The 25,540-nt window shown below is 71.7% G+C and overlaps 4 protein-coding genes across 7 annotated transcripts; 1 reads left to right on the forward strand and 3 right to left on the reverse strand.

Annotated features, from left to right (window-relative positions):
- Nucleotides 1–617: 617 nt before the first annotated feature.
- KCNJ9 (potassium inwardly rectifying channel subfamily J member 9) lies at nucleotides 618–4,160 on the reverse strand. The gene is made up of 3 exons (XM_075524877.1): nucleotides 4,112–4,160; nucleotides 2,186–3,093; nucleotides 618–937 (listed from the first exon to the last, which is right to left on the reverse strand). Exons 2-3 carry the CDS (start codon nucleotides 3,078–3,080, stop codon nucleotides 618–620), a joined length of 1,215 nt encoding a protein of 404 aa, XP_075380992.1. The 5' UTR covers nucleotides 3,081–3,093; nucleotides 4,112–4,160.
- Nucleotides 4,161–10,322: 6,162 nt separating this feature from the next.
- KCNJ10 (potassium inwardly rectifying channel subfamily J member 10) lies at nucleotides 10,323–12,674 on the forward strand. Its single transcript, XM_075524980.1, has 2 exons — nucleotides 10,323–10,340; nucleotides 11,532–12,674. Exons 1-2 carry the CDS (start codon nucleotides 10,323–10,325, stop codon nucleotides 12,672–12,674), a joined length of 1,161 nt encoding a protein of 386 aa, XP_075381095.1.
- Nucleotides 12,675–13,960: 1,286 nt separating this feature from the next.
- On the reverse strand, nucleotides 13,961–19,324 carry F11R (F11 receptor). Its single transcript, XM_075524922.1, has 10 exons — nucleotides 19,185–19,324; nucleotides 16,896–16,952; nucleotides 16,477–16,590; nucleotides 16,233–16,376; nucleotides 15,798–16,000; nucleotides 15,619–15,721; nucleotides 15,050–15,154; nucleotides 14,945–14,954; nucleotides 14,715–14,763; nucleotides 13,961–14,434 (listed from the first exon to the last, which is right to left on the reverse strand). The coding sequence occupies exons 1-10, from the start codon at nucleotides 19,258–19,260 to the stop codon at nucleotides 14,399–14,401; spliced, it is 897 nt and encodes a 298-aa protein (XP_075381037.1). The 5' UTR covers nucleotides 19,261–19,324; the 3' UTR covers nucleotides 13,961–14,398.
- Nucleotides 19,325–20,161: 837 nt separating this feature from the next.
- On the reverse strand, nucleotides 20,162–25,140 carry USF1 (upstream transcription factor 1). 4 transcript variants are annotated; one of them, XM_075524920.1, is made up of 11 exons: nucleotides 24,986–25,140; nucleotides 23,842–23,910; nucleotides 23,546–23,595; nucleotides 23,204–23,316; nucleotides 22,874–22,978; nucleotides 22,593–22,785; nucleotides 22,375–22,462; nucleotides 22,081–22,139; nucleotides 21,136–21,230; nucleotides 20,906–21,034; nucleotides 20,162–20,805 (listed from the first exon to the last, which is right to left on the reverse strand). In XM_075524920.1, exons 2-11 carry the CDS (start codon nucleotides 23,847–23,849, stop codon nucleotides 20,716–20,718), a joined length of 930 nt encoding a protein of 309 aa, XP_075381035.1. In that variant the 5' UTR covers nucleotides 23,850–23,910; nucleotides 24,986–25,140; the 3' UTR covers nucleotides 20,162–20,715. The 4 variants fall into 4 exon arrangements, with proteins under 4 accessions (XP_075381035.1, XP_075381036.1, XP_075381034.1 ...); XM_075524921.1 differs by having other exon boundaries at nucleotides 22,874–22,975; nucleotides 24,986–25,139; XM_075524919.1 differs by having other exon boundaries at nucleotides 22,874–22,975; nucleotides 23,204–23,322; nucleotides 24,986–25,139.
- Between the last annotated feature and the right edge of the window lie 400 nt (nucleotides 25,141–25,540).

Here is a 25,540-nt window from a genome sequence, read left to right on the forward strand (position 1 = left end):
CCCATGGGGTGGTGGAGACACTGGAGTGGGGCAGTGCCCCCCCCTTTGCCCCCCAAACCTGCTGGGGGGCACCCATGGGCGCCCAGGGAGGTGCTGCCTCGGTTTCCCCCCTTCATTAAAACACCCTAATTTGGAGCTTGAGTTTTGTTAATGAAGCTGCATGACACCCCCCCCCCCCCGGGCATCACCCCCATTCGGCCCCAGGTTGTACCCCTCACCCTGGGGTTACTGTAGGCCCTACAATAATAAATGAGGGAGTGGAAGGTCAGGGCTAAGCCAGCACCCCCAGGGGGGAAAAAATGCCGGGGGGGGGGTAATGTGCCATAGTGTGGAGCCTCCCCTTAATCCTGGGGGGGGGGCACTAATCCCTGCCTGGCATCACCTGTAGCAATGGGGGGGAGGCTCTGCCACCACTGTTTCACCCCAAATTCCCCAGTGGGGGCACTGGATTGGCACCGCCCAAACCCAGGCACACCCCCCCCCCAAAATTCAGGACCCCGCACCCCAAGACCACCACCGTCAGAAGCCGGGGGGGGGGGATTTAAGGGGATTTATTAAAAGAAAGCGTGGCAGGGAGCGGCGGGGCGCCCAGCACCTCCGCACCCACCCGTGGCCCATCACCGCGCCTCGGGGCTGGCCAGGGTGCCGTTGCTCTCCCGGGGGGTGTCGGGGTCCCCCTCTCCCGCCGCGGCCGCCGCCTCCTCCAGCGGCTGGTCCAGGCGGCTGGGGATGGACCAGTAGAGGTGGGCGTCGCGGCGGGCAGCCGCTGCCGCCAGCTGCCGGGCGCTGCAGGCCGGAGTGGGCACCGGCACGGTCTGGTGGAAGCCCCCGTAGTCCACCTCGTAGAAGCCCTCCTCCAGGCTCAGCAGCGGGGTGAAGCGGTGGCCCCACAGCACCTCGTCCGCCAGGTACGAGCTCCGAGCCTGGCACGTCATCCCTGCGCCGGGCAGCCGGTGGGCAGCCGGGGGGCACCCGTCCCCAGCCCGGGGCTGGCAGGGTGCCCCCTCAGCAATGGGGAGGTGCGAGGGGCACCCTGACCCCGGCCTGGGGGGGCTGTGCTGCACCCACCGCATGGGGTACCCCCATATCTGCAGCACCCAGTGCATGGAGCCCCCTGACCCCGGCCTGGGGGGGCTGTGCTGCACCCATTGCAGGGAGCACCCCAATACGTGAAGCACCCAGTGCATGGAGCCCCCTGACCCTGGCCTGGGGGGGCTGTGCTGCACCCACCGCATGGGGTACCCCCATATCTGCAGCACCCAGTGCATGGAGCACCCTGACCCCGGCCTGGGGGGGCTGTGCTCCACCCACTGCATGGGGTACCCCGATACGTGAAGCACCCAGTGCATGGAGCCCCCTGACCCCGGCCTGGGGGGGCTGTGCTGCACCCATTGCAGGGAGCACCCAGTGCATGGAGCACCCTGATCGTGGCTGGGGGGGCTGTGCTGCACCCACCTCATGGGGTACCCCGACATCTGCAGCACCCAGTGCATGGAGCACCCTGGTCCTGGCTGGGGGGGGGTCTGCAGAGCACCCGGTGCGAGGGGCACCCCGGTATGTGCAGCACCCGTTAGGAGGGGCATCCCAGTCCTGGCTGGGGGGTCTGTGCTGCACCCAGTGCACGGGACACCCTGGCAAACAGGGGACGGGCTGGGACATCAGGGGCTGTCCCTGTCATCGGGGTCCCCTCTCCAAGCTCCTCGTGGGGCCAGGCCAGGCAAAGGCTTCCCATGGGGCGAAGGGGGGACAGGGGAAGGCTCCCCCCTCCCCCCCCCCCCCAGTCCTGCACTGGGGTTATTCTGGGTGGGGGGACCCACGTCCAGGATGAGCTTGGGGGTGAGGGTGGATTTGGGGTCACCTCCCAGCCAGGACCAGGCAGGAACACACTGTGGGCCACGGGGTGCGATGTCCCCATGTAGATGAGATGTCCCCATGAGGTGTCCCCATGGAGAGGAGATGTCCCCATGGAGATGAGATGTCCCCATGAGGTGTCCCCATGGAGAGGAGATGTCCCCATGGAGATGAGATGTCCCCATGGAGGCATTCCCACGGAGATGAGGTGTCCCCAGAGAGATGAGGTATTCCCGTGGACATGAGGTGTCCCCACGGAGGTGATGTGTCCTCACAGAGATGAGGTGTCCCCGAGCGCATCCCACCCCCCAGCCACCGCCGGCGTCCCCGTTACCTGTGGCCTCCACCATCCCCTCGAGGATGACGACGATCTCGAAATCGTCCTTCTCCAGCTGGTGCCGCGAGACGTCCCAGAAGGGGCTGCGCTCGTCGATCTCGTGGCTGATGATGAGGGGCGAGACGAGGAAGAGGCGGTCGTCGCCCGTCTCGAAGCCCACGCTCAGGTCGGTCTGGTCCAGGGGGATGAACTCGCCCTCCTGCGTCTGCTTGGACTTGATGAGCTTGGCGCGGATGGAGGCCTCCACGATGTGCGAGTCCCGCAGGTCGCCCACGCGAAACATCAGGCAGAGGCGGTCGTCCCGCAGGGAGACCACGGCGTGGGAGGAGAAGACCAAGGTCTCGGCTCGTTTGTTGGGCTGGGAGATCTTCACGAACATGCAGCCCACCATGAAGGCGTTGACCATGGAGCCCAGGATGGCCTGGAGCAGCAGCAGCACGATGCCCTCGGGACACTTGTCGGTGATGACACGGTGGCCGTAGCCAATGGTGGTCTCCGTCTCGATGGAGAAGAGGAAGGCGGAGACGAAGCCATTGAGGTTGTTGACGCAGGGCGTCCAGGCGTGGTCCTCCAGGTGGTCCAGGTCCCCCCGGCAGTAGGCGATGAACCACCAGATGAGGCCGAAGAAGAGCCAGGTGACGGCGTAGGCGAGGATGAAGACGAGGAGGCTGAAGCGCCACTTGAGGTCCACCAGCGTGGTGAAGATGTCGGTGAGGTAGCGGTAGGTCTCCCGCACGTTCCCGTGCTGCACGTTGCACTTGCCGTCCTTCTCCACGTAACGCTGGCGCTTGCGGGTGCCGGGCCCCCGCCGGCGGGGCGGGACCGGGGGGGGCTTCGCCTCCCCGGGGAGCCCCTCGGGGACCCCGCAAAAGGCGGCGTTGTCCTGCGCCATGGCCCCTCAGAGGCTGCGGGGGGGAAGGGGTTAATGGCGCCGGTCGCCTCCTCTGAACTGGGGGGACTGGGAGGGGACGGGGGCACCAGCTGGTGGTGGGGGGGGGCTGCAGGGACGCCTGGGTCCCCCCCGGGTCCCTGGGGGGGAGGTAAACTGAGGCACGGGAGCACCCAGGGGTGCTGAGCCCACGCGTGTGCGCTCACCCATGCACACGCACGCGCACACACGTGTGCACACGCACGCACATGCCTGCACACGCGTGTACAGAGATGCCTGCAGACGCACACGCGTGCACGCGCACGTGCATTCACACGCACGCGCGTGAACGCGGCACCAGGGCACGCACGCCTTGCACGCTCACATGTGAGCAGGCGTGCACACGTGTGCACAAGCCCCCCGGGACACGCACGCACACGTGTTTGCCCCCGGTGGCTGCAGGCCCACGCGTGCACCCCGAGGGGCTCCTTGCACGCCCCCGTGCACCGAGATGGGGTGTGCAACATCCCGGACCAATGGCGGCACACGCGTGTACACGGAGCTGGGCCACACGCACACGCGTGGACACAGGCGTGCACACACGCGTGCGCACGCCGCTGGGCCTTGCACAAGCACACCCAGCTCCTCCTTGCACACCACACACGCCTGCACACGCACACCCTCCTCCTGTGCCCCCCCGCCCTGGGGGGGGGGGCCCTGCGGCACCCAGCTGTGCCCCCCCTCCCCGCCGTGGGGCACCCCACTCCCACCCGAGTTCGTGGGGACGGACCCTCCAGCCTGGGGGGCGAGCGGAGCTGCGGGGGGGGGGGGCGGGGGCGCATCTTCCGCGGTCTGTGCTGGGGGGGGCCCCTCTGCGCAGGCCGGGCCCCCGCGTGCCCCCCGCACCCCCCACCCGCGGAGTGTGTGTGTGTGTGGGGGGGGGTCCTGGGTGCCACCCCCGTGTGCTCGGCGGGGGATGCAGGGGGCGATGGGGCGCGGGGGGGGCAGCAGGACCCCCCCCCCCCCCGGCCGCGTCCCCCCGGCCCCGCACTCACCGCTCGCCCCGCGGCCGCCGCTCCCGCCGGGCCGCGCAGCCCCGCTGCGCTGCGCGCATGGCGCGGGGGGAGCGCAGCGCCCGGCGCACCGGATCGCTCCCTCCCGGTCCCGGCTCGGTTCCGGTCCCGGAGCAGCCCCCCCCCTCCCCACCCCCCCCCGCGCCGTTCCCGTGGCCGCGCTCCCGCCGTTGCCCGGCAACGGCTGCGCCCCGGGAGCGCGCGGCTAAAAATAGCGACCAGCGCCCGCCCCCGCCGGCCCCGCCCGCCCCCGGACCCCCACGCGTGACCCCCGCCCCGGCCGGGCGGGGCCGGCGGGGTCCGGGACGCGGCGGTGCGGTGCACACGCGTGGGAAAGCACGCGGGGGGGGGTGCGCACACGCGTGTGCGGGGGCGCGGGGGGGGGGGCAGGCGCGCACACCCGGGCCACGGGCACGGCGGGGTGGGTGCGTGGGGCAGTGCGGGGGGACATGTGCGTGACGTGGGGCACAGTGGGGAGGGTGACACAGGGCACAGCGGGGGGGGGGGTGCACACGCGTGTGACATTGAGCACGGCGGGGCGGTGCACACCAGGTCCCGCCCTCCCCGCTAGCCCAGAGCCCGCCCTCACTAGCCCAGGGTTCCCCATCACTAGCCCAGACCCCCCCACTCACTAGCCCAGGGTTCCCCTCAACAGCCCAGCCCTCTCCCCATTAGCCCGAGGTCCCCCTCACTACCCCAGCCCCCTCATTAGCCCAGGCCCCCCCCTCACTAGCCCAGGCTCCCCCATCACTAGCCCAGGTTCCCCCTTCACTAGCCCAGGTCCCAGGTCCCCCCCCCCACTACCCCAGGCCCCCCCCATCACTAGCCCAGGGTGCCCCATCACTAGCCCAGGACCCCTCATCACCAGCCAGGACCCCCCAGCGCTGGCCAGCACCCCCATCACTAGCCAGGGCTCTGTGGTCACTAGCCACCCCCCGTCGGTGGCCAGGCCCTCCCCCGGGGCCCAAGGCCGCCTCCGGGAGCCCCCGCACAGCCCCGGCCCCCCCGGCCCCCCCGGACGGACAAAGGCGCTTTGTGCCGCGGCCCCGGGGAACCGGCCCCGGCCCCGGAACAGCGGGGCCTTGTGTGGGGCGGCCGCGGCGCCGCGCCCCACGGACCCGCGGACCCTCGGCTCCGCACCCCGCGCTCCCACGGTCCCGCAGCCCCACAGCTCCGCACCCCGCGCCCCCCCACCCCGCTGCTCCCCACAAGCAGCAGTATCGGGGCTGGCGTTGCCCCCACGGGGGGTGCTGGGGGGGCCACTCTGTGTGTGCGCGTCTGTGCACACGGGTGACACCAGCCCCCGCCCGGCTCTGGCGGGACCCTCGTCACCCCACGCTCACACCCACGGGGATGCTCGGGGCGGGGGGTCCGGAGGGGGGTCCCTGGGGACCACCCGGGTGGGTGCTGCTGTGACCGGGGGGGCTCTGCCCGGGGCCGGTACCGGAGCCCGGGGGACGCCGCCCGGACCCCGCCCGGGGCCGGAGCCCGGGGGACCCCGCCCGGACCCTCCCCGGGGCCGGTACCGGAGCCCGGGAGACCCCGCCCGGACCCTGCCCGGGGCCGGGGCCGGTGCCGGTGGCTGCGGGCGGGGTCCCCTCGCCCCCCCGTGGCCGGTAACGTGACCCGGCGCGGGCCGGCTCGTTTTCCACCCCATTAACCCCCGTCCCGCCCCCGGCGGCTCCTCCCCGCCCCGGGCCCCCTCCCCGGCCCCGCCAATCGGTGCCAGCCGGGCCCGGCGAGGCGGCCCGGGCCGGGGGGGGGGGGCACAGGCGGGGGGGCCCGGCCCGTCCCGCCGCCGCCGGCCCCGCCGAGCCATAAAGCCCATGGGGAGCCGGCGGCGGCCGGGCTGAGCGAGGCCGGGACCCCGGGCGCCCTGGGGCCCTCCCCGAGCAAGGTAAGGGCGGCCGGGGGGGGGCCCGGGGGTCCCCCGTCCCCTCCGGGGCGCCCCGAGGGCTGCGGGCACCTGCGGGCGCCGCTGGAGCGGGATCGGTCCCCGGGTCCCCGCAGCCCCCGGCGCCGGGACCCCGTAACCCCACGTCCCCGGAGCCCCGCGTCCTTGCGTCCCTACAGAACTACGTCCCCGTGTCCCCCGCGCCCCACGTCCCCCATAGCCCCGTGTCCCCCGTAGTCCCGCGTCCTTGTGTCCCCTACAGCACCGCATCCCTCTGTCCCCATCTCCCCACATCCCTGTGTCCCATGACCCCATAACCTCATGTCCCCGTGTCCCATGTCCCCATAGCCCCACACCCCCGTGGCCCCACGTACCCCCACAACCCTGTGTCCCCACATCCCTGTGTCCCCATATCCCGTGCCCCTGTATCCTCACGTCCCTTTATCCCTATGTCCCCCATCCCCGTGTCCCTGTGTCCCCATCTCCCCCTCTCCCCTGTACCCCACGTCCCCCTGTCACTGTATCCCCATATCCCCATTCTGCACATCCCCAAGTCCCCGTATCCCCCTGCCCCTGTACCCCAAGTCCCCATGTCCCCATATCCCCAAGTCCCCATGTCCCCAAGTCCCCAAGTCCTCGTATCCCCATGTCCCCCTGTCCTGATGTCCCCTTGTCCCCACTCCCCGTGGGTGTCCCCCTTCTCTCCCCAGCGCAGGGGGACCTGGAGGGACAGAGGATGGAGGGGCGCAGCAGCCCCCAGCCGTGCCCACCCCTCTCCCCACCCCAGGCATCTCCAGGGCCACCCGTCCCCAAATGTCCCCACAGCCCCCAGGGTATGAGGCCTGAGGCCCTGGGGATGGCCCCTTCCCCACCCCAGGAGGTCACCCCCAAATAGGGGACCGCCCCCGAGGACCTCGCTCTTCCTGGGTCCCCCCACTGGTGTAACGATGCCGGGTGGCCTCAGCCTGGCGCTGGAGGAGGTTAATCCCCCCCAGCCCCCCGTGGGCTCGGGTCCCCGGGGATGGGACGTTTCAAGGGCGTTCGGGTGGAGGGGGCTGGAGCGTCCCCGTCCCCCCCCAGGTCCCCACAGTGTGCAAGTGGGGACCTGCCGGCCTCTGGGTTAGTGGCCCCAGCTGGGCTGCAGGTTAAGCAGGCTGTGGGTTAACTGGGCTGCGGGTTAACTGGACTTCAGGTGAACCAGGCTGTGGGTTAACCGGGCTGTGGGTTAACCAGGCTGTGGGTTAGTCAGACTGGATTAGCCGGACTGCAGATTAGCAGGGCCACAGATTAGCCACGCTGGATTAGCTGGGCTGTGGGTTAGTCACGCTGGATTAGCTGGGATGTGGATTAGTGGGGCCACAGATTAGCCACGCTGGATTAGCTGGGCTGTGGGTTAGTCACGCTGGATTAGGTGGGATGTGGATTAGTGGGGCCACAGATTAGCTACGCTGGATTATCTGGGCTGTGGGTTACCCGGGCTGTGGGTTACCCAGGCTGTGGGTTATTTTGGCCGTGGGTTATCTGGGCTGTGGGTTATCCTGCCTGTGGGTTATCCCAGCTGTGGGTTATCCCAGCTGTGGGTTATCCCAGCTGTGGGTTATCTGGGCTGTGGGTTATCCTGCCTGTGGGTTATCCCAGCTGTGGGTTACCCGGGGTGCAGGTTATCCCAGCGGCAGGGTAATCTGCCTGTGGATTAACCCAGCTGTGGGTTGACCGAGCTGCAGGGTTACCAGGCTGTGGGTTACCCCTGGTGTGGGTTAACGGGGCTGCGGGCTAGCTGGGCTGTGAGCTACCCGGGCTGCAGGTTAACGGGGCTGGGGGTTAACGAGGCTCTGGGTTAGCCGGGCTGGGGTTTAACCGGGCTGGGGGTTAAGGGGGTTAAAGGGGGCCGGTTGGAGGGGGCTGCGGTTACCGGTGCTGGTGCCGTAGATGGCTTCTCCGATGGCTACAGAGGGCTGAGCCGCGCCGGCGCTGGCTGTCCCCGGGGAGCGGGGTGGCCGTGGGGACGCCCCGCCGCCTGCCCCACTGCCAGCCCCACTGCCTGCACCGCTGCCAGCCCCCAACCCTAATCCGCCCCATCGGCGGCACCGGCGCTGCGGGGGTCCTGTGGGAGCCCCACGCCCGTGGCCCCGCTGGCCGCGCTGTGGGGGCAGCTCGAAAAAGCGCCAGAACGGGCTTTTTTTGCCCCAGTCTGCAGCCTCCGCCGATGGCTGATGGGGGTTGGGTAGCCCTGGGTGGAACCCCCCCCAAAAATCATCATTTTGGGGTCCCCCCGGTGCTGCAGGGGAGAATGGGGGTCCCCATCGCCCCCATGGCCGGGGCAGGGAGGGGCTCCTGCCCCCCATGGCGCTTCCCGGGTGTGGGTGGCAGCGTGAAGGGCGCGGGGACGCCCCTCCCCCGGGGGCCCCGTCACCGGCCCCAAATTTGGGCTCAAACTGGTCTGGCCTCAATAGGGGGGTGCTGGGGAGGGTGGGGGGGTCCGCAGGACGAGGAGGGGGTGGCGAGGGAGACCCAGGTGTTCGGGGCTCAGTGGCCACTGGCGCAGCGGGGTGGGTGGCGGGGGGCGGCAGGGCCCCCCGGGACCCCCGCTGGGGGCCACGCTGGCGGCGGGGCGCGCGGGGCCCTGCATGCTAACGAAGGGCTTCGTCAAAGCGCCTTTGTGCCCCGCCAGCTCCATTGAGGCCTCTCCTCCGGGGCGCACAATGGCCCCACTGTCCCCGTCCCCGTCCCCCCCCCCGCCAGCCCCGCGCGGCCGCCCCACACCCCCAGCCCCGCGGGACCTGCCCCACGTCGCGGCCCCCCGCCGCCCCGACCCCGCCGTGGGGATGGGGTCCCATCTCCACCATTCCCAGTTGCCACCGGTACCGTGGAGCCCAGCGCCCCAGTTTCGGGATGGGGGGGATGCCGCTGGCGGGGAGCCCGGCCACGGCTGGCACCGCGCGGGCATGGGAACAGCGCCCGGGCCGGTGGTGCCAGTGGGACGCGGCGAGGGGGGACGTATCCCCGTGTCCCCCCCGTCCCACGCTGGACCCCCCAGGTGGGGCTGGACCCCTGCGTTCACCCCCAGCATCGAGCATCCCCGGGGGGGAAACCGAGGCACGGGGGCGAGGGGGGTTAATGGGTAACCGGCCTGGCCGTGGCGGCAGCGGCTCTGCCCGCGGGCACCGTCCCCGCACCGGGAACAAGCGCCGGCTTGTCACAACCCGTGTCCAGGCATGGGAGCCTGGCCAGGGGGCACGGGGGCACGTGGCCCCTGACGGGCGCTTTATGGGATGCAGTGACCCCAAAAATGGGGGGGGCAGAGACCCCAAAGAGGGTGTGGGAACCCCCCAGAAGGGGTGCAGGGGACCCTGGGGTGCGCAGAGACCCCCCAAACCAGGGTGTGGGGGACCCTGGAGGGTGAAGAGACCCCCAAAGAGGGGTGCAGGGACCCTGCAAGGGTGGAAGACCCCCAAAGAGGGGTGCTTAGACCCCAAACAAGGTGCAGGGACCCCAAAGAGGGGTGCTTGGACCCCAGAGAGGACAGCAAAGGGACCCCAGAGGAGCAGAAGGACTTTGGGGGGCACAGGGACCCCGAGGGGCTGCAGGGACCGCCGTGGCCCCCTGGGTCACGGTGGGGATGTGCCGGCGCCTGTCGCTGCCCGGCGTGGGCAGAGCTCTGGGGCTGTGGTGGCCCTGGGGACATGGCGGGTCTGGGGACATGCAGTGGCTCTGGGGACATGGTGGCTCCGGGGATGCGTGGAGCCTCTGGGGACACGTGGTGGCTCTGGGGAGCCCCAGCAGCTCGGCTGGGATGGGGCAGGTCCGTGTCCCCGGCGTCACCGTCCCCTCCGCGGGGCCTTTCCCCAGGAGGGGACGCGGTGCAGCCAGGACTGTGGCAGTGTCACCCGTGTCTCCCGGCTTTGGCGAGCGCAGGGACACGGGGCTCCAAGGAGACCCCCCGTGGTGCCATCGCGTCCCCGGCGTCCCCGGCCCGCTGCCCTGCCGCATCCGTGGCGGAAACCGCGGCAGGGCCAAACGCTGGCGTGGGCTGAAAGGCCCTTTCTGTGCCGGCGGTGGTGGCCGGGGCTGGCAGGGGACGGGGACGGAAACGTGCCTGGCGCTGCCACCAGCCGTTCGTCCCTGTCACCTCCCATTCATCCCCCTTCCTCTTCCTCCTGCCCAGCCAGGACGCCTGGGTGCCCTCCACGGGACGGGGGGGGCATGGGGGGAGGCGGCAGGGGACAGAGGGATGAGTTCGTAGGGGGACAGACACACAGACGGACAGACAGGTGGGTGGGTGAGTAGATGGATGGATGGATGGACGAGCGTATGGACGCGCCTATATAGGGATGGATGGATGGACAGACAGGCGAGAGCTCACGTGGATGGAAGGATGTCAGAGGGATGGCTGGACAGACGGACGCCTACAGGGATGGACAGACAGGGGCATGGATCCATGTGTGCACGGTTGGATGGACAGATGGGTGGATGGATGGATGGATAAAGGGGTGGATGGACAGACAGACGGACGGCTGGGCAGGAGCAATGGACAGGCTGGTGGATCGAGTCTGGAGGGACGGACAGACGGACAGTGGGTGGATGAGCAGAGGAATGGAGAGATGATGGGTGCATGGCGAGACAGGAGGACAGACGGACGGACGGGTGGGTTGGTTCATAGGGCGAGGGACAGACAGCCGGATGGCTGGGCGAAGGCTGGATGGACAGACGGGTGGACAGAGGCTGCAGGAGGGGTGGGAGTGACAGCAGCCCCCGGCACTGAGGTGCCACGAGTGCGTCAGGTCTCCACCAGCCCCGGGGCCGGTGTCCCCACACGGCCCGGGGACAGCGCGGGGGCTCTGCGTGAGACGAATCCTCCCGGCCTCAGCCCCCGCCTGCCCTCGCCCCCCCCCCCCCGAGGAGGGGTGGAAGGGGGGGTGTCCCCCCCATAGCTCCCACCCACCCATCCGTGCCCCAGCGCACCCCCACATCCACCCGGGTCCCCCACGTCCGCCCTCTCCGTCTGCCACCCCCTCGGCTCCGTCCCGGCCGCCCAGTGAACACCAAAACCTCCGTCCTCGCCCCCCGCCCCCCCTCTGGCCCCCCGCCCATCCCGCAGGTCCGGCCATTCCTTCGCTCAGCTGTGCATCCTCGCACCGCGCACCGTATATCCTCGCACCGCGCACCCTCGCACCGCGCACCGTGCATCCTCGCGCCGTACATCCTCGCACCACGCACCGTATATCCACGCACCGCACATCCTCGCACCGCGCGTCCTCGCACCACGCACCCTTGCGCCACGCACCGCGCACCCTCGCGCCGCGCGCCCTGTCCATCTGTCAGCCTTCTCCATCCACCCCTCTATCCTTCTCCATCCCTCTCCTCCACCCATCTTCCCCCCATCCTTCCTCTACCTCCGTCCGTCCACCCATTCCTCTCCCATCCCTCCACCCACTCACCCCCGTCCCCGTCCCCCCCCCCGCCGGCTGGCACCTCCTCACCCCCCTTCCCCGTCACCGCCTCTTCCAGATGACGTCGGCCACCAAGGTGTACTACAGCCAGACCACGCAGACCGACAGCCGCCCGCTCATCGGCTCAGGGCTGCGCCGGCGCCGGGTGATGACCAAGGACGGCCGCAGCAACGTGCGGATGGAGCACATCGCCGACAAGCGCTTCCTGTACCTCAAGGACCTGTGGACCACCTTCATCGACATGCAGTGGCGGTACAAGCTGGTCCTCTTCTCCGCCACCTTCGCCGGCACCTGGTTCGCCTTCGGCGTCATCTGGTACCTGGTGGCCGTGGTCCACGGGGACCTGCTGGAGTTTGACCCCCCGGCCAACCACACGCCGTGCGTGATGCAGGTGCACACCCTCACCGGCGCCTTCCTCTTCTCCCTGGAGTCCCAGACCACCATCGGCTACGGCTTCCGCTACATCAGCGAGGAGTGTCCCCTCGCCATCGTCCTGCTCATCACCCAGCTGGTCCTCACCACCATCATGGAGATCTTCATCACCGGCACCTTCCTGGCCAAGATCGCCCGGCCCAAGAAACGCGCCGAGACCATCAAGTTCAGCCAAAACGCGGTGGTGGCCCAGCACAACGGCAAGACCTGCCTGATGATCCGCGTGGCCAACATGCGCAAGAGCCTCCTCATCGGCTGCCAGGTGACGGGCAAGCTCCTCCAGACCCACCTCACCAAGGAGGGCGAGAGCGTCCGCCTCAACCAGGTCAACGTGGACTTCCAGGTGGACACCTCCTCCGACAGCCCCTTCCTCATCCTGCCCCTCACCTTCTACCACGTGGTGGACGACGCCAGCCCCTTCCGGGACATGGCCCTACGGACGGGCGAAGGCGACTTCGAGCTGGTGGTCATCCTCAGCGGCACCGTGGAGTCCACCAGCGCCACGTGCCAGGTGCGCACCTCCTACCTGCCCGAGGAGATCCTCTGGGGCTACGAGTTCACCCCGGCCATCTCCCTCTCGGCCAGCGGCAAGTACGTGGCCGACTTCAGCCTCTTCGACCAGGTGGTGAAGGTGACGGCGCCCTGTTGCCTCCACGAGACCGTGCGGTTCGGGGACCCCGAGAAGGTCAAGCTGGAGGAGTCCCTGCGGGAGGCGGCGGAGCGGGAGCGGGAGGGAGCACCCCTGAGCGTCCGCATCAGCAACGTCTGAGCGCCTGCCGGGGTGCCGCCGACGCCGCCGGAGGTGCCGCCGGCCCCCGGAGGTGCCACCGGCCCCCGGAGGTGCCACCAGCGCCCGGAGGTGCCGCCGGCTCTTCTCCCTGTCCCGTCCTCCTGGGCCATTTTCCTTGCGGCACGGGGCAGCTCCCTCGGGGACCCCGTGGGTGCTCGCCCGCCTGCCGGTGGGGCTGTCCCCCCCCGCCTCGTCCCAGCCCGCCTGGGGACAGGGCTGTCCTCGTCCCCCCTCCCCTAATGCTCTGCTAACGCCAGCCGGAGACCCCCGGCCCCACCACAGGACACAATGCTCCTGGGAGATGCTGTCCTGGCAGGGGCGGGGGGCACGGCCACCTCCGGCCCCCGGGGACGGCCGGGGACACCGCTTCTCGCCAGCCAGGAGCCATCCCGCTGCCCGACCCCGCCCCGGTGAGCTGGGGCTGAGACCCGAGCCGCTCGCTGCACGTGTGGGCCGGGGAGTGGGAGGCTCTGGCCTCGTGGGACCCCCCCCAGCCCTGGGAAGGCTCAGGCCGGGGGGCGCGGACCCCCTCCCCAGCCCATCTCCCCCCTGCACCCCCTTCGACCTCCCCGCGGCCCCCAGCCCCACGGCACCCAAACCACCGGGGGCGGCCCCGCGTCCGGGGTCGTCGCACGCTCAACGGGGGAAACTGAGGCAGGAGAAGCCCCCCGAGCCCCCCTGTCCTCCACCGCCACCCCCAGAGCCGGGCCCTCCTCCCCGCGCTGACCCCCCCACTCCGGGCTGTGGGGGGGACACCCCGGGGCGTCACCGATAATCGGACACGGCCGCGGCGCCGCGTCCCCCCGGGCCGGGCGCGCCCCCGGCCCCGCTCGAGCCCGTCGCTGCTGCTAACGTAGAGCTCTGCTATTAACGCGCAGCCCCGGCTGCCCCCCTCGCTGCGCTGAGGCCAGGTGATACATATACATACACATATATATATATAGTGCAACTAATCTATATATATATAACGGGGAAGGTGTGCCCCCGGAAAGACTGGCTCGCCCAAGCCCCGCTGCCGCCGGGCACCCCGGGGTCTCCTCCTCCATTCGGGGGGAGAAAAGGCGAAGCGGTTACTAAATAAAGGTTACGTTGATGGTGGGGAAGGGCTCTGCCGCCTGCGCCGGGGGGGGGGGGGGGGGGGGCCCTGTGCGTCACCCTCGGGTCCCGATGCCCCCAGGGTCCCCCTCAGCCCCCAAAAGCAGGTGGCGGGGGGGGCAGAGCCGTCCCCGACCTGTCCCCCCCAGGAAAGGGCACCAGGCGCTCGGTACAAGGACACAGGATTGTTTATTTCCAGCGGCAGCCACCCGCAGCCCACCCAGTACAGGGGGGCGACTGGGACCAGTGGGCGACTGGGACCGGCACTGGGGGGGTCCCACACGCGCTCCCACCCCCCAGGACAGGATGTGGGGTTACACCAGCCCCCACCGCAGATTCATCCCCTCTGAGGACACGGCCGAGAAACCCCCCGGGGACGCGGTGACGTCCCCAAGGGGCGGCAGTCCTTGCGCAGGGGCACGGCCGGGACCCGGGTCCTGCTGGGGAGGGGACAAGGGGGGGGACGACGACAGGAGACCTACCCCCCAAAAAACATCTGGCGTGACTGCAAAGGCAGCGGGTGATACTTAAAAAAATAATAGTTAAAATCACGGCGTAGCTACAGTAATTCAGAAACATTTACAAGAGCCGGCGGCGCGGGAGGAGCTTCACACCAAGAAGGAGGACGTCTGCTTGAACTCTCCCTGCGGGGACAAGGGTGACAAGGGTTAACGGCGGCGGGTGACGGGACGCGGGTGGGACAGGGCCGTGGGTGGGGAGCACCCGGCTGGCTTTGCCGTGCGGCCCCCGAGGAGCCCGGCTTGCTCCCAGCGGGACAGGGACAAGGGGCGCTGGGGACAGGGACGGCAGCTGCGAGCCCCGGGGGGGGCACCGGGGTCCCCGCTCGTCCATCGCCTTTGGGCGCCCCGGGGAAGGTGACGCGGCCGCGTGGCACCGTCACCGCCCGCCCCAGCCCGTACTCACTTCGCTGCGGTGCGAGGGCTGGCTGTAAATCACCTTCTTGCCGGCGGTGCTGCAGAAAGCAAGGGCGTTAGCAGACGTCACGCTGCCCGGCGTCCCCCGTGTCCCCACCCTGAGCACCCGCTGACACCCGAGGCACCTTCCCGGCCCACGGGCAGGGGCTGGGGGAGGAAGAGACCGCCCGTCCCCGCTGGCGGAGGAAGAGGCGGCAGCAGCGTTACGGCTTCACTTACTCTTTTCTCTCTGAAATAGAAGAAACAGAACAGGGGTTTGAGGCGGGGGGCAGGGGGGGCACCGAGGCGAGCGGGTCCCGGGGCGGCCGGCGCGGTACTCACTGCTGAAGAAGCCCCGGCTGTAGGCAAACCAGATGCCGAAGGCCACGAGCGCCAGCACCATCAGCAGCACCACGACCGCAGCCACGACGCCGCCCACGTTGACTTTGCCTGGAAAGCGAGGGACCGGGACGTCAGAGGGCGGCTGGACGCCGGCACGGAAACCCTCAGCTCGGCCCCCGCGGAAATCCCGGCGTGAGAGCGGCCGGAGGGGACCCCCGGCCCAAATCCAGCTCCGAGCGGGGCCGGCACCGAAGCCGGATCCAGCTCAGAGGCGGCTGGGGATGCCCAGTCGAGGTTTTCGCGTCCCCGAGGGCAGCCTTCCCCCGTCCCCCCCCGCAGCATCACGCCAAGGGCTTGTTCAGCCGGGGCGGCCGGAGGCCGTACCGCAGAGTCGTTAACGTCGCAGCTAATTAACATCTCCGAACCTGAAAGGCGAAGGGGTGACGGTGTCGCCCTGCACCGGCGTCCCCCAAAACACGACCCGTGCCCAGCGCAGCCCAGGCAGAGCCCGAAAAAGCCCCACGCCGCGGGGGGCGGAAGGCGCGGCACCGGCCTCCGCTGCCGTTCCTTACTGGCTTCCATGCGGACGACGTCCGACGTCTGGGGGGAGCCCACGTTGTTCGTCGCCTCGCAGTAGTAGTCGCCGGTGTCGAAGCCGCTCAGGGGGTCGAAGATCTAGACGGGAGCGGAGAGGTGAGAGCGGGGCAGGGGAAGGCTGGGGGGGCCCCAGTGGGGAGCACCCCGCACTCACCAGCTCCCCCGTGGCGGGGTCCAGGGTGTAGGAGGAGTTCCTGAAGGTCAGGCTGGTTTTGGGGTCGGCGGGCATCAGCATGCTGTCCTTGTACCAGCGGAAGGTGGGGGGCGGCGAGCCGTCCGTCTCGGTGCACCGCAGCACGGCCTTGCTGCCGATGGTGGCCGAGGTGGGGACGTGGGCCACCGGCTTGGAGGGAGGCACTGCGGGAGAGCGCGGCGTCGGGGCCGGCTCGGCTCGGCACGGCTCACGCCGGGGAGGGACGGGGTGCTCGAAGGGCGTGGGACGGCGGCGCCGGCGTCCCTCCCCCGGCCGGCCGTCCCCGCGCGACGCGGGGGGACAAGGATGAGCTCAGCCAGGGGGACGAGAAGCGGGTCCCGGGACGGCAAAGCCACGCGAGGGGTGAGCGAGGAGGGGGCTCGGGGGCGGCCGCACCTTGGACGATGAGGTTCACCTCCGACTTGGCGATCTGGCTGCCGTCCCCCACCACCTCGCAGATGTACTTCCCCGTGTCCTCCCGCGTCACCGTGCTGAAGCGGATGGTGGTGGGCGAGAACTGGACCCGGTTCTTGTACGGCTCTGCCGAGAGAGAGGAGACGGGGCTGGGAACCGGCTCCGACAGACGGACGGAGCGACCGACCGGGGGGATGCCCCGAGCCGGGGGTCCCCGGGTGCGTACCTGTCAGCTCTCCCCCGTAGTAGAAGAGGATGAGCGAGGAGCCCTTCTGGAACTTCCACTCGATGCGGGGGTTGCTCCAGCTGGACCGATACGCCAAGCAGGGGATGTTGGCGGCTGCCAGGGGACAGTGACGCTGCGGGCACGTGCCGCCGCACCGGAGCAGCGCCGCGCTCGCGCCCCGCGGTGGGCGACAATCCGAACCGGGAACGCCCGAACCCTCCCCGGTCCAGCCCCGCGTGGGAAATCCACCCTCGGTCTCGGGCGCCGATTCCTCTGGGGGTCCGGGGACCTCGGGGAGACCCCCGTTTGCAGCACCGGAGGTGCTGGGGGATGCAGCTCGGCCGTGACCCCCCGGGATAACGGGGTGGGGGGGACCGCCGGTGAGCTGGGGGGTGCTGGGGCCGGAGCCGGGCACTCACGCTTGTTTTCAGGCACTTCTTTGGTCTCGGAGGTGACCTGGGCTCCCACCAGGGACACTGCGGGGGGGGAAAAGACACGGCTGAGAAATCGGGGGTGGCCCCAGAGATGGGACACGGGGAGCAGGGGAGGCTGCAGCCGGGTCAGGGAGGTCACCGGGAGCCCGGAGGCAGCGGTGACGGTCCCCAGGGCAGGGGTGACGGCATGTTGCGCCGTGTCGCAGCCCTGGGAGCTGGAAAATCCCGTCCTGCCTGCTCTGGGTGCTGCCTGCGCTGTCACGTCACCTCCCGCCCTGCCCGGTTTCTGCTTGGTTTCGCAGGAAACTGGCCAGGATGTTTCACAACTCCCTGCCCTCTGTGCACACACACGCCCGCACGCAGACACCCCCACGTTCCCACACACGTGCGCACACGCCTCGTCACAGCCCGCACACGCGTGTCTCCCGCCCTTCCCCGCGGCCGTCGCCGCTGCCAGGCCGCAGTCGGCCATGGCGGTGGCAGCACGGGCTGGTGCCGCCGGCCGCGTACCTTGTTCTCGAGGCCGCTCGAAGCTGGCGTCTCCCAGCACAGCCGCCCCGGCTCCCGGTTTCGGGCCTGGGGAAGGCGTTGACGCCGGCTGGGGCGTCACACCACAGGGGAAGGTGACCAGGAACTGGCACGGCTTTGTCCCCAACCCACCTGTGCCTTTGCACCCTGAACCGCCGCCAAGCAAAACCCAGGCGGGTGGCGGCAGAAATTCGCGATTTTAGGGTGAAACAGGAAGAAAACGGGGCGGCTGGTGTCCCAAAGCACGGAGTGCTTCCCAACAGGGGGCTGGCACCGCTCCCGAGAGCCGGCACGGTGGCACGGCGTTGGCCGGGGACGCCACTGGATCCCCATCGCGGCTGTGTCTCAAACCATACCACGGCTCAGGGAGGAGGGGAAAAGGATTTGGGGTTTGTTTGGGTGGATTTGGGGCAGAAAGAGCAGAAAGGTGACATCCCGCAGGCCCCGTGGGACCGTCGTGGGGGTGCTCGGGGGGGCCCGGAGCAGGACGGGTCCCCGGGGTGGGCGTCCCGGCCGGGACACAGGCGCTGCCGGCTCCGGGTCCAAATCAGCTGGGATCGGGTTAATCCCAACCCGCTCTGGGATTGTTCCAGCACAATGGAGGGGACGTCACGGCCGGGACAGGAAGGCCACCGCCAGCCCGCTCGCCGGTGACAAACCCTGTAACTTTGGCGTTTGGGAGCACCGGTGGCACGGCACCGGCTACTCATTAACCCGGGGCGCGGGGGCACGTCTCGACGCCTGCCACGGGGGGAGCGGGACAGGGACGCCCCCGCCACCGCCGGTGGGGACTCTGCCGGAGCCCGCGGCACGAGGAAAGCCGACAGCCATCGGCCGGGATGTTTTGCCACAGCAGGTTTCCGGCCCCAGGAAGCGCGGCCGGATCCGGACCCACCGCTGCCGGCCCCGCCGAGCCCCCCGGCAGCCTGAGCTCCCCCCACGTTACCGGGTGTCAGCGAGGAGCCGACGGCGGGCTCGGTGGGAGCGGAGCTGCCGGGACCGGGCCAGCGGCACCGGCACAGCCCTCGCCCCGGTGTCCGGCCAAAAGCGGGGGGCCGGTTCCTGCCCTCCCGGGAGTGGGGTTCAGCCGGGCGTCACGGGGACCTCTGGGGGGGGTCCCGGGGCTGGTGCCCCCTCCCCGGTGGGGTGACCCGGGTGGGGAAGGTCTCGTGCACCCACAAAACCAACCGTAAACCGTAAATAACGGGGCGGTGGCGGCTCCGGGATCGGGGTTTCGGGCACTAACGGGGCTCCCCCGGGGCGGGAGGTCCCGCGGGAGGCGGGCGGACACCGCCGGGTTATTAACAGCCCGTTATCGCGGTGTACGGCGGCACCGGGCCCCCCCCGCCCCGGTAACAAACCGGGCTCCCGCGAGCGGGGACGGTAGCTGGCACACGGCCCTGGCACCGGGGGACCCGCCGCCCGGTACCGGGTCCCCTCCCGGGCAACCCACCGCCGTCCCCGGGCACCAGCCCCGCCCCAGGCGGCAGCACCGCGAGCCCCCGGTACCGGCACCGCCCGGGCCACCAGGTCACCGCCCGCTACCGCTCCGGTACCGGTACCGGCAGCGCCCCGGCGCCCCCCGAGCGACCCGCTGGACCGGTACCAGCCCCCTCCGGGCGACCCCGCTGCCACCCCCCGGGGATCCACCGCCCCCCCCCCGGTACCGGCGGCGCCCCGGGCCCCGGCCGGCCCATTGTTCGGGCGCCTCGTGGCCGGCCCGTCCCGCCCCTCCCGGGCACTCACCGGCCGCTGCACCGAGCAGCAGCAGCAGGGGCCGGGTCCCGGGGCCGGGTCCGCCCCGCCGCGCCGCTCCCGCCATGGCCGCCGCCGCACTGCACGCCCGCTCCCGCACCAGGTGCGGCCCCGCCCCGCCCCGCCCAGGTGGGCCCCGCCCCCGGGGCCGGGCCAACCCGGCTACGCCCCTCCGCCAGGTGCTGGGGAGCCCCGCCCCTTCCCCGGCTCCATTGGCCGCGCCGCCTGTCTCCTCAAGGAGGGGGCGCGCCCCCCTCCAGTGATTGGCTGGCTCGGCCCAGCAGCGCCGGCTTGATTGGCTGACGCGAGGGGGCCGCGCGCGAGACAGGTGTGGAGAGGGCGAGGACAACCGACCAATCAGAGAGAGCGCTTTAACTTCTGGCCAATGGGCGCGCTTTGCGTCCCTCGCGGCGGCCCTCGGGCGGGGACCCGGGCGTTGCCATAGCGACGGGGCCTTCGGCCTCCTCAGGCCCCGGAGGGTCCCAGTGCCCTCCCAGTGCTCCCAGTGCCCTCCCAGTCCACAGGCCCAGCGCTCCCTCTGCTCCTGGTACGCTCCCACTGCTCCCACGGAGCCATGGTGGCACCGCACCGCAGCACGGTGACAGCACCGGGACCCCGAGTCCCATCACAGGGCAGGGGGGGTGCCGGGGGTGGGGGGGCTCAGGAGGGAACGGGGGTCCCTGGGAGCCCCCACCCCGGTGCCCGCGGGTCCCCAGGGTGCTGAAGGTGGGGGACAGGAGAGGGGTGGCGGGGTGCTGGCGGGTGCTGCAAGATGGGAGGGGGGAGGAGGGGCTGGGGGGTCCCTGGGTGCCCCCCCCACCATGCCCGAGGGTCCCGTGGGTGCTGCGAGGTGGGTGTGGGGGTCAGGGGAGAGGTGGGGTCGCTGGGAGCCCCCACCCAAGCGCCTGGGGGTCCCTGGGGTGCTACAAGGTGGGGGGGGGAGGGGAATAAACTGTAGGACCTGGAAAAACAAATCACTATTTTTATTTATTTTCGCTTTTTAAATTCAGAGAGTTTTAAAAAAAAGTCTGGCCATGCCGGGCCGGTCCAGCCGCAGCGGGCAGGGAGGGGGGGGCCACGGCCCCCCAGGACCCCAGCACCCCCAGGGGCTGCCCGGGGCCGGCAGGGAGGGGCGAGAGGCGCCGCGGCCCCCCGGGAGGGGACGGTCCCCCGGGGCGGGGACAGCGTGGCGGGCACAGGCGGGGGGCCGGGAGACCGAGGCAGTGCTGGGGGGGCAGCGGGGCCGGCGCCCGCCTGGCCGAGAGCGTGTGCACGAAGCGCGGGGGGACGGGGGGGGACGTGGGGGGGGGGCGCGGTGACGCGGGGCGCCCTGGGGACGTGGGGCAGGGCAAAGGGTCGGGGGGAGGGGGGGGAGGGGACACAAACCAAACGGGAGGGTCCTCATGTCACGCCGGGGAGGTGCTCGCTGCCGGGAGGGGGGGGGGGGGGGTGTTAGGCACGGGGGGGGGGTGGGGGGGAGCGACCCCCGTCCCCCCGCCAGTCCCCGTCCCCGCCGTCCCCGTCAGTGGCTGTCGTTCTTGATGACGATCTCCACGCCGTGCTGGCGGAGCTGCGCCCGCAGGATCAGGTTCTTGTTCTTCAGATCCTCCACCTGGCAACGGGGTGGGGGGGACGCGCGGGGTGGGGGTGAGGGCGAGGACGGACCCCCCCGCCCCTCTCCGCAGGCCGGAGGGACCCCCTGGCCCCCTCACCTGCTGCCGCAAGACCTCGTTGTCCATCTGGAGCTGGTCGAGGCCCTGCAGCTCCTCGGAGAGGCGGTGGTTGCTCTGCCGCAGCTCCTGGATGTAGTCGCAGGCTTTGGAGAGGATCCCACCCTTGCTCTGGGCGAGGGGATGGGGGGTGAGGGGGGGGCACCGGCACCCCGCCGAGCCTTTCCCTCACCCCGCAGCCCCCCGGGGAGACGGCGGGGGGGGTCTCCTACCTGCCCCGACTTGGTGTTCTCCATGGAGCAGTCGGGGATGATCTTGGAGAGCTGCACGATCCAGTTGTTGATCTTGTCCCTGCGCCGGCGCTCCACTGCGAGGGGGGAGAGGGGGGCGTCGGCACCGTCCCGAGCCCCCGGCGGGCACCGAGCCTCGCGCCGGGTCCCCGAACCCCCCCACAACCCTCAGCAGGGTATCGTGTCGTCCCCCCCCCAACCGGCACCCTCCTGGCTGGGGCTGGGGGTCGCTAACCCTAACTGCGCTGAGCCCGGCATCCCCGGGCGAGGGGGCAGGAGCGGCGGGCAGGGACGGATCCTGCCCGGCCCCCCCAGCCCCTCGGGCGGCTGGGAAAGCGGAGGTGAAGCACCAAAACGGCCCAAGCTCTGCCCGCGGCAAAGCCAGGCCCCTCGGGGCGCGGGCAGGGTGGGCGCCCTGCCCGCTCCCGGGGCGGCGAGGACAGGAGAGTTGATTTTTGGGTCAAACCAGCCCGACGCCCGGGTTCTGGCGTTTTGGGAAGTTGTTTTTGAAGCCAAAGAAAGGAGGATCCTGGCTGGCGCTTCCACCCAGCCGGGCCGCCTGCGCCGGGCACTCGCCCCCGCCGCCGTCTCCTGCTGGCCGGGGGCCGGGCAGAGCCGGGGGCCGCCTGGGTGCCTTACCTGGGCGCGCTCGGGCTTCCCAAGCTTTGAGCTTAATCCTCCGAGCTCTGGCTTCCCCTGCTGCTGCTAATTACAGCTCTCCCAAAAGAGGTTTTACCCTTAACTGACAAGAGCTTTGTGATATGTCCTTAGAGCTTTTCCATCTAGGAGGTGGGAATAGACAGCGTTAACCCAGGGGCGGCTCCGCTCCCCACGCTGCTGCACGCCACGGTCCCCGCCGTCCCTCACCGGTGCCCGCCGCCCCTCGCCAAGGGCAGGATGACCCCCCCCCGGCCCCGCTGCCGGTACCTTCGTTGTGCTGCGCCCGGCGCTTCTCGTCCCGGGTGGCCCGCGGCGCCTCCGACTTCCTGGGGGGAGAGCGGCGGCGTCGGTCCTGGCGACGCCGGTGGGGATCCGGCCGAGTCCCAGCCGCCCCGCGCCGGCACGGGGGACGCCTCGCTCCGGCCCCCAGCGCGGACGGCGGAGACCCGGGCCGCTCCCGAAAGCGCCGGACCACCGGAGCGTCCCCCCCTTCGCTCGTGCCGGTCTCCGCGTTGGCGCGGCCAAGGCGCCCCGGTGCCCGGGGAGGGGTCTGGTACTCACGGGGAGTAGGGGTGGGCGCGGGGGGTGATGGATCTCTGCGCTCCGCCCTGCAGCACCTCCTGGGGCGACATCATCACGAAGAACTGCCCTGAACGCCCCAAAACGAGAGAGGGGATCAGGCGGGGAGCGCCCCAAAACGCCCGGCGGAGGGGACCGCGACCGCCCGGGGGGGTCCCGAGGGCCAGGGACGCGCGACACCCCTCCTGCGGCAGCCGTACCCGTGGGGGTGGGCTGCCCCAGGAGGGCCTCCGAGTTCTGCGTGGTGACGACAGCGGTGGCCGTGGTCCCCGCGCCGGCGGAGGTGCTGGTGTCAGCCACGGCCGTGGTGGGGAAATAGGTGTAGTGAGTCTCGGTGGCCGTGGCCTCCGTCTCCACCGCATCCTCGCTGGTGAAGGCGCCCTGGATGACGGCCTGGAGGGGAGGGACGTCAGCGGGCGTCACGGGGCGCCGAGGACGGCCCCGCTCCCGCGTGGCACCGGCAGCCGGCGCCGGCACCCACCTGTGTCATGGACTGGGCGGCGGGGTAGCCGCTGATGGCGCTGGTGCCCTCCGTCTGTCCGTCCAGCTGTCCGTCGGCCACTTGGATCACCCTGTACATCACCTGCTGAGAGAGCCACGGCTGCAGGGACGGGCGGCGAGGCGGCGGCTCGGCCCGCCCGCGGCCAACCCCGGCGTCCGGACCTGCCCAGCGCAGCATCAGGCCACGGCCGACCCCTTCCCGCTCCCCCTCCGGCTGCGACCGCGCCGGCGGGCGCTCCGGAAGGGCCGAACCCCGCTCCGGCCCCTCGGCGTCCTGCCCAGAGGGGACCCAGCCCGAGGGTCTGCGTACCTGCGTCCCGCCGTTCTCTGTGCGAAAGACATACTTGATGTTGGGGTCGGGGAAGGTGGCCGCGGACTGGATGCTGGCAATGGCGACGCTGGTGGGATCCTCACCTGTGGCCACTGCACCTTGAGGCAAGAAGGGGTGGGGAGAAAGCCCATGACGGGGAAGGGGCCGGGGCTCCCGTGCCGCGGAGCGGAGCTCAGAGCCGGGACGGGGTCTGGCGTCGGCCCGGCACGTGCCTCCAGCCACGCGGTGCCTGGCGCCGGGGCTAAACCGGGCACGGCTGGGGCTCGGGGCTTCCTGAGCCCCGAGGCCCCCCCCAGGGCCCGCAGTCGGGTCCCTGCTCACCTTCTTGGATTTGCACCGTTCCCTCTTCCGTCTCGGCTGCTTTCTGCTGCCTGCGAGGGCGGGGGGAGGCGGGTGAGGCGCGGGAGGGGCTGGGGACCCCCCCCCATCCCGGAGCCGGGACCACCCGGACGTCACCCGGTCCCCTCGACAGCCCCAGCCCGGTGTCGGCCCGACCGGCCTCGTCACCGGCCCTCGTTTGCCGTCCGCGGAAAACTGGTTTGCCAGAGAGGGCCTCGGAGCGGCCGGCGCAGCCATCGTCCCCCGGCCTGGCACCGGCGGGGGGTGCGGGCACTCACCCCTTCATCGCTCCGCTCCGTCAGGCATCAGCGGGGCAGTCGCGGTTGAGCCTCCCGGCTTTCACAGCCCTGCGGGGAGCAGAGGCGGCGGCTCAGGGACGGGCCCCAGCCTTCCTCCTCCTCCTCCTCCTCCTCCCTGGGACCTGCCGCTCTGCGCCGGAGCGGGACCGACGCCAGCCCCGGGAGGGGCATCTCCCCGGCGGTGGCAGGTCCCCGCTGTCACTGGCGCCCGGGGACAGTGCCGGGGCCGACACCGCCGTGGGGACAGCAAAGCCCGGTCCCGGCTGTGCCGGCAGCCCGGCCCCGCACCGGCCACCGCGGCCGCGGCCTCAGGCGCCGTTTTCGGGCGTCCCCCGTTTCGCTTTCGCGTCCCGGGCGACGCGGCCGTCCCCAGAGCCGCCAGCTCCCCCGGGGCTCGGCCCGGCGGGTGAAGGTTTGGGGCCCGGCCCGTGCCGGAGACCCCCGGTGACCCCGCGGCGGCCGTGCCGGCCCCGCCGCCGTGACCCCGCTCCCCCCGCTTCTTTGTCACCCGGTGCGGGAGCCGGGGGCAGGGCCCGAGGGGCGGCACCGACCCCGGGCCCTGCTCGCCGGCCCCGCGGGCCCCCCCCGCCCCGCAACCGGCCGTTCAGCCCCACGTTACCCCCCCCCCCCCCCCCCGCCACGGCCCCGCGTCCCCCACTCGAGCGGGTCCGGCCCCCCCGGCCTCGGCCTCCCCCGACGGGCAGGGAGATGGGGGTGTCCGGTGGGGCGGGGGGGGGGTGGGGGGGGGAGCGGGGCGACCCCCCACGAGGGGGTGACAGGGCCGGGGCGGCGGCAGAGGGGGTGACAGGCCGGGGGGGGGGGGCGGGGGGGCCCAGCCGCAGCCCGGAGGGAGGTGACAGGCCCGGGGGGCCGCGCCTCGGGGGAGGGCGGCGGGGGGCGACGGATCCCGGGGGCTGGGGAAGGGGAGGGCGGGCCCGCACCCCGCCGGGGGCAGCGGCGGATGGGCCCGGGGGCCGCGGCCGGGCCCGCACCCACCGGCGGCCGCGGCCGGGCCCAGACCCGCGGCCCGCGGGCCGGGGAAGGGGGGGGTGGCGGCCCGGCCCGGCCCCGCCGCGACCCCCGGCCCGGCCCGGCCCCGGCCCCCGCCCGCCCCCGCCGTTACCTCGCCGCGACGGGCCGCCCTGCGCGCGCTCGGCCCCTTGTCTCGCCATGGAGCCCCGCACATGCGCACGGCGCCGCCGCGCCGCCATGACGGGTCCGGGCGGAAGCCGGCCCCGCATCCGCCCCCGCCGCCATCTTGGGCAGGGGCGCCGCGTAGCGCAGCGCGCCGCCGCTGCCGCCATCTTGGCGCCGGGCACGGCCTCCCCGCCCCTCCCCGCCGGCGCCATCTCAGTGCGTGCCGGCCGCGGCGGGCGCCATCTTAGACGGCGAAGCGCGCCGCTTCCGCCCGGCGCCATCTTGGGTGAGGGCGGCGCCATCTTGGAGGCGGGCATCGCCCCCCGTGCCTCACACCCCACTCGCGACAACCGGCCCGGCCCGCCGGCGCCGCCGCCGCGGGCCGAGGGACCCCCCGCCCTGCTCCCGCCGGCCGCCCGGCGCGGGGCACTGCGCGGGGAGCCCCCGCCCTGCCCGCGCCCTGAGGCCACCCCGGGCGCCGCCATGTTGCACCAACGGAGGCCACAGCGGTAGACAAAGCCCAGCGCCTTTATTGACCCCC

Source organism: Mycteria americana, chromosome 25 (assembly GCF_035582795.1).
Source record: "Mycteria americana isolate JAX WOST 10 ecotype Jacksonville Zoo and Gardens chromosome 25, USCA_MyAme_1.0, whole genome shotgun sequence".
Classification (NCBI taxonomy): Eukaryota; Metazoa; Chordata; class Aves; order Ciconiiformes; family Ciconiidae; genus Mycteria; species Mycteria americana.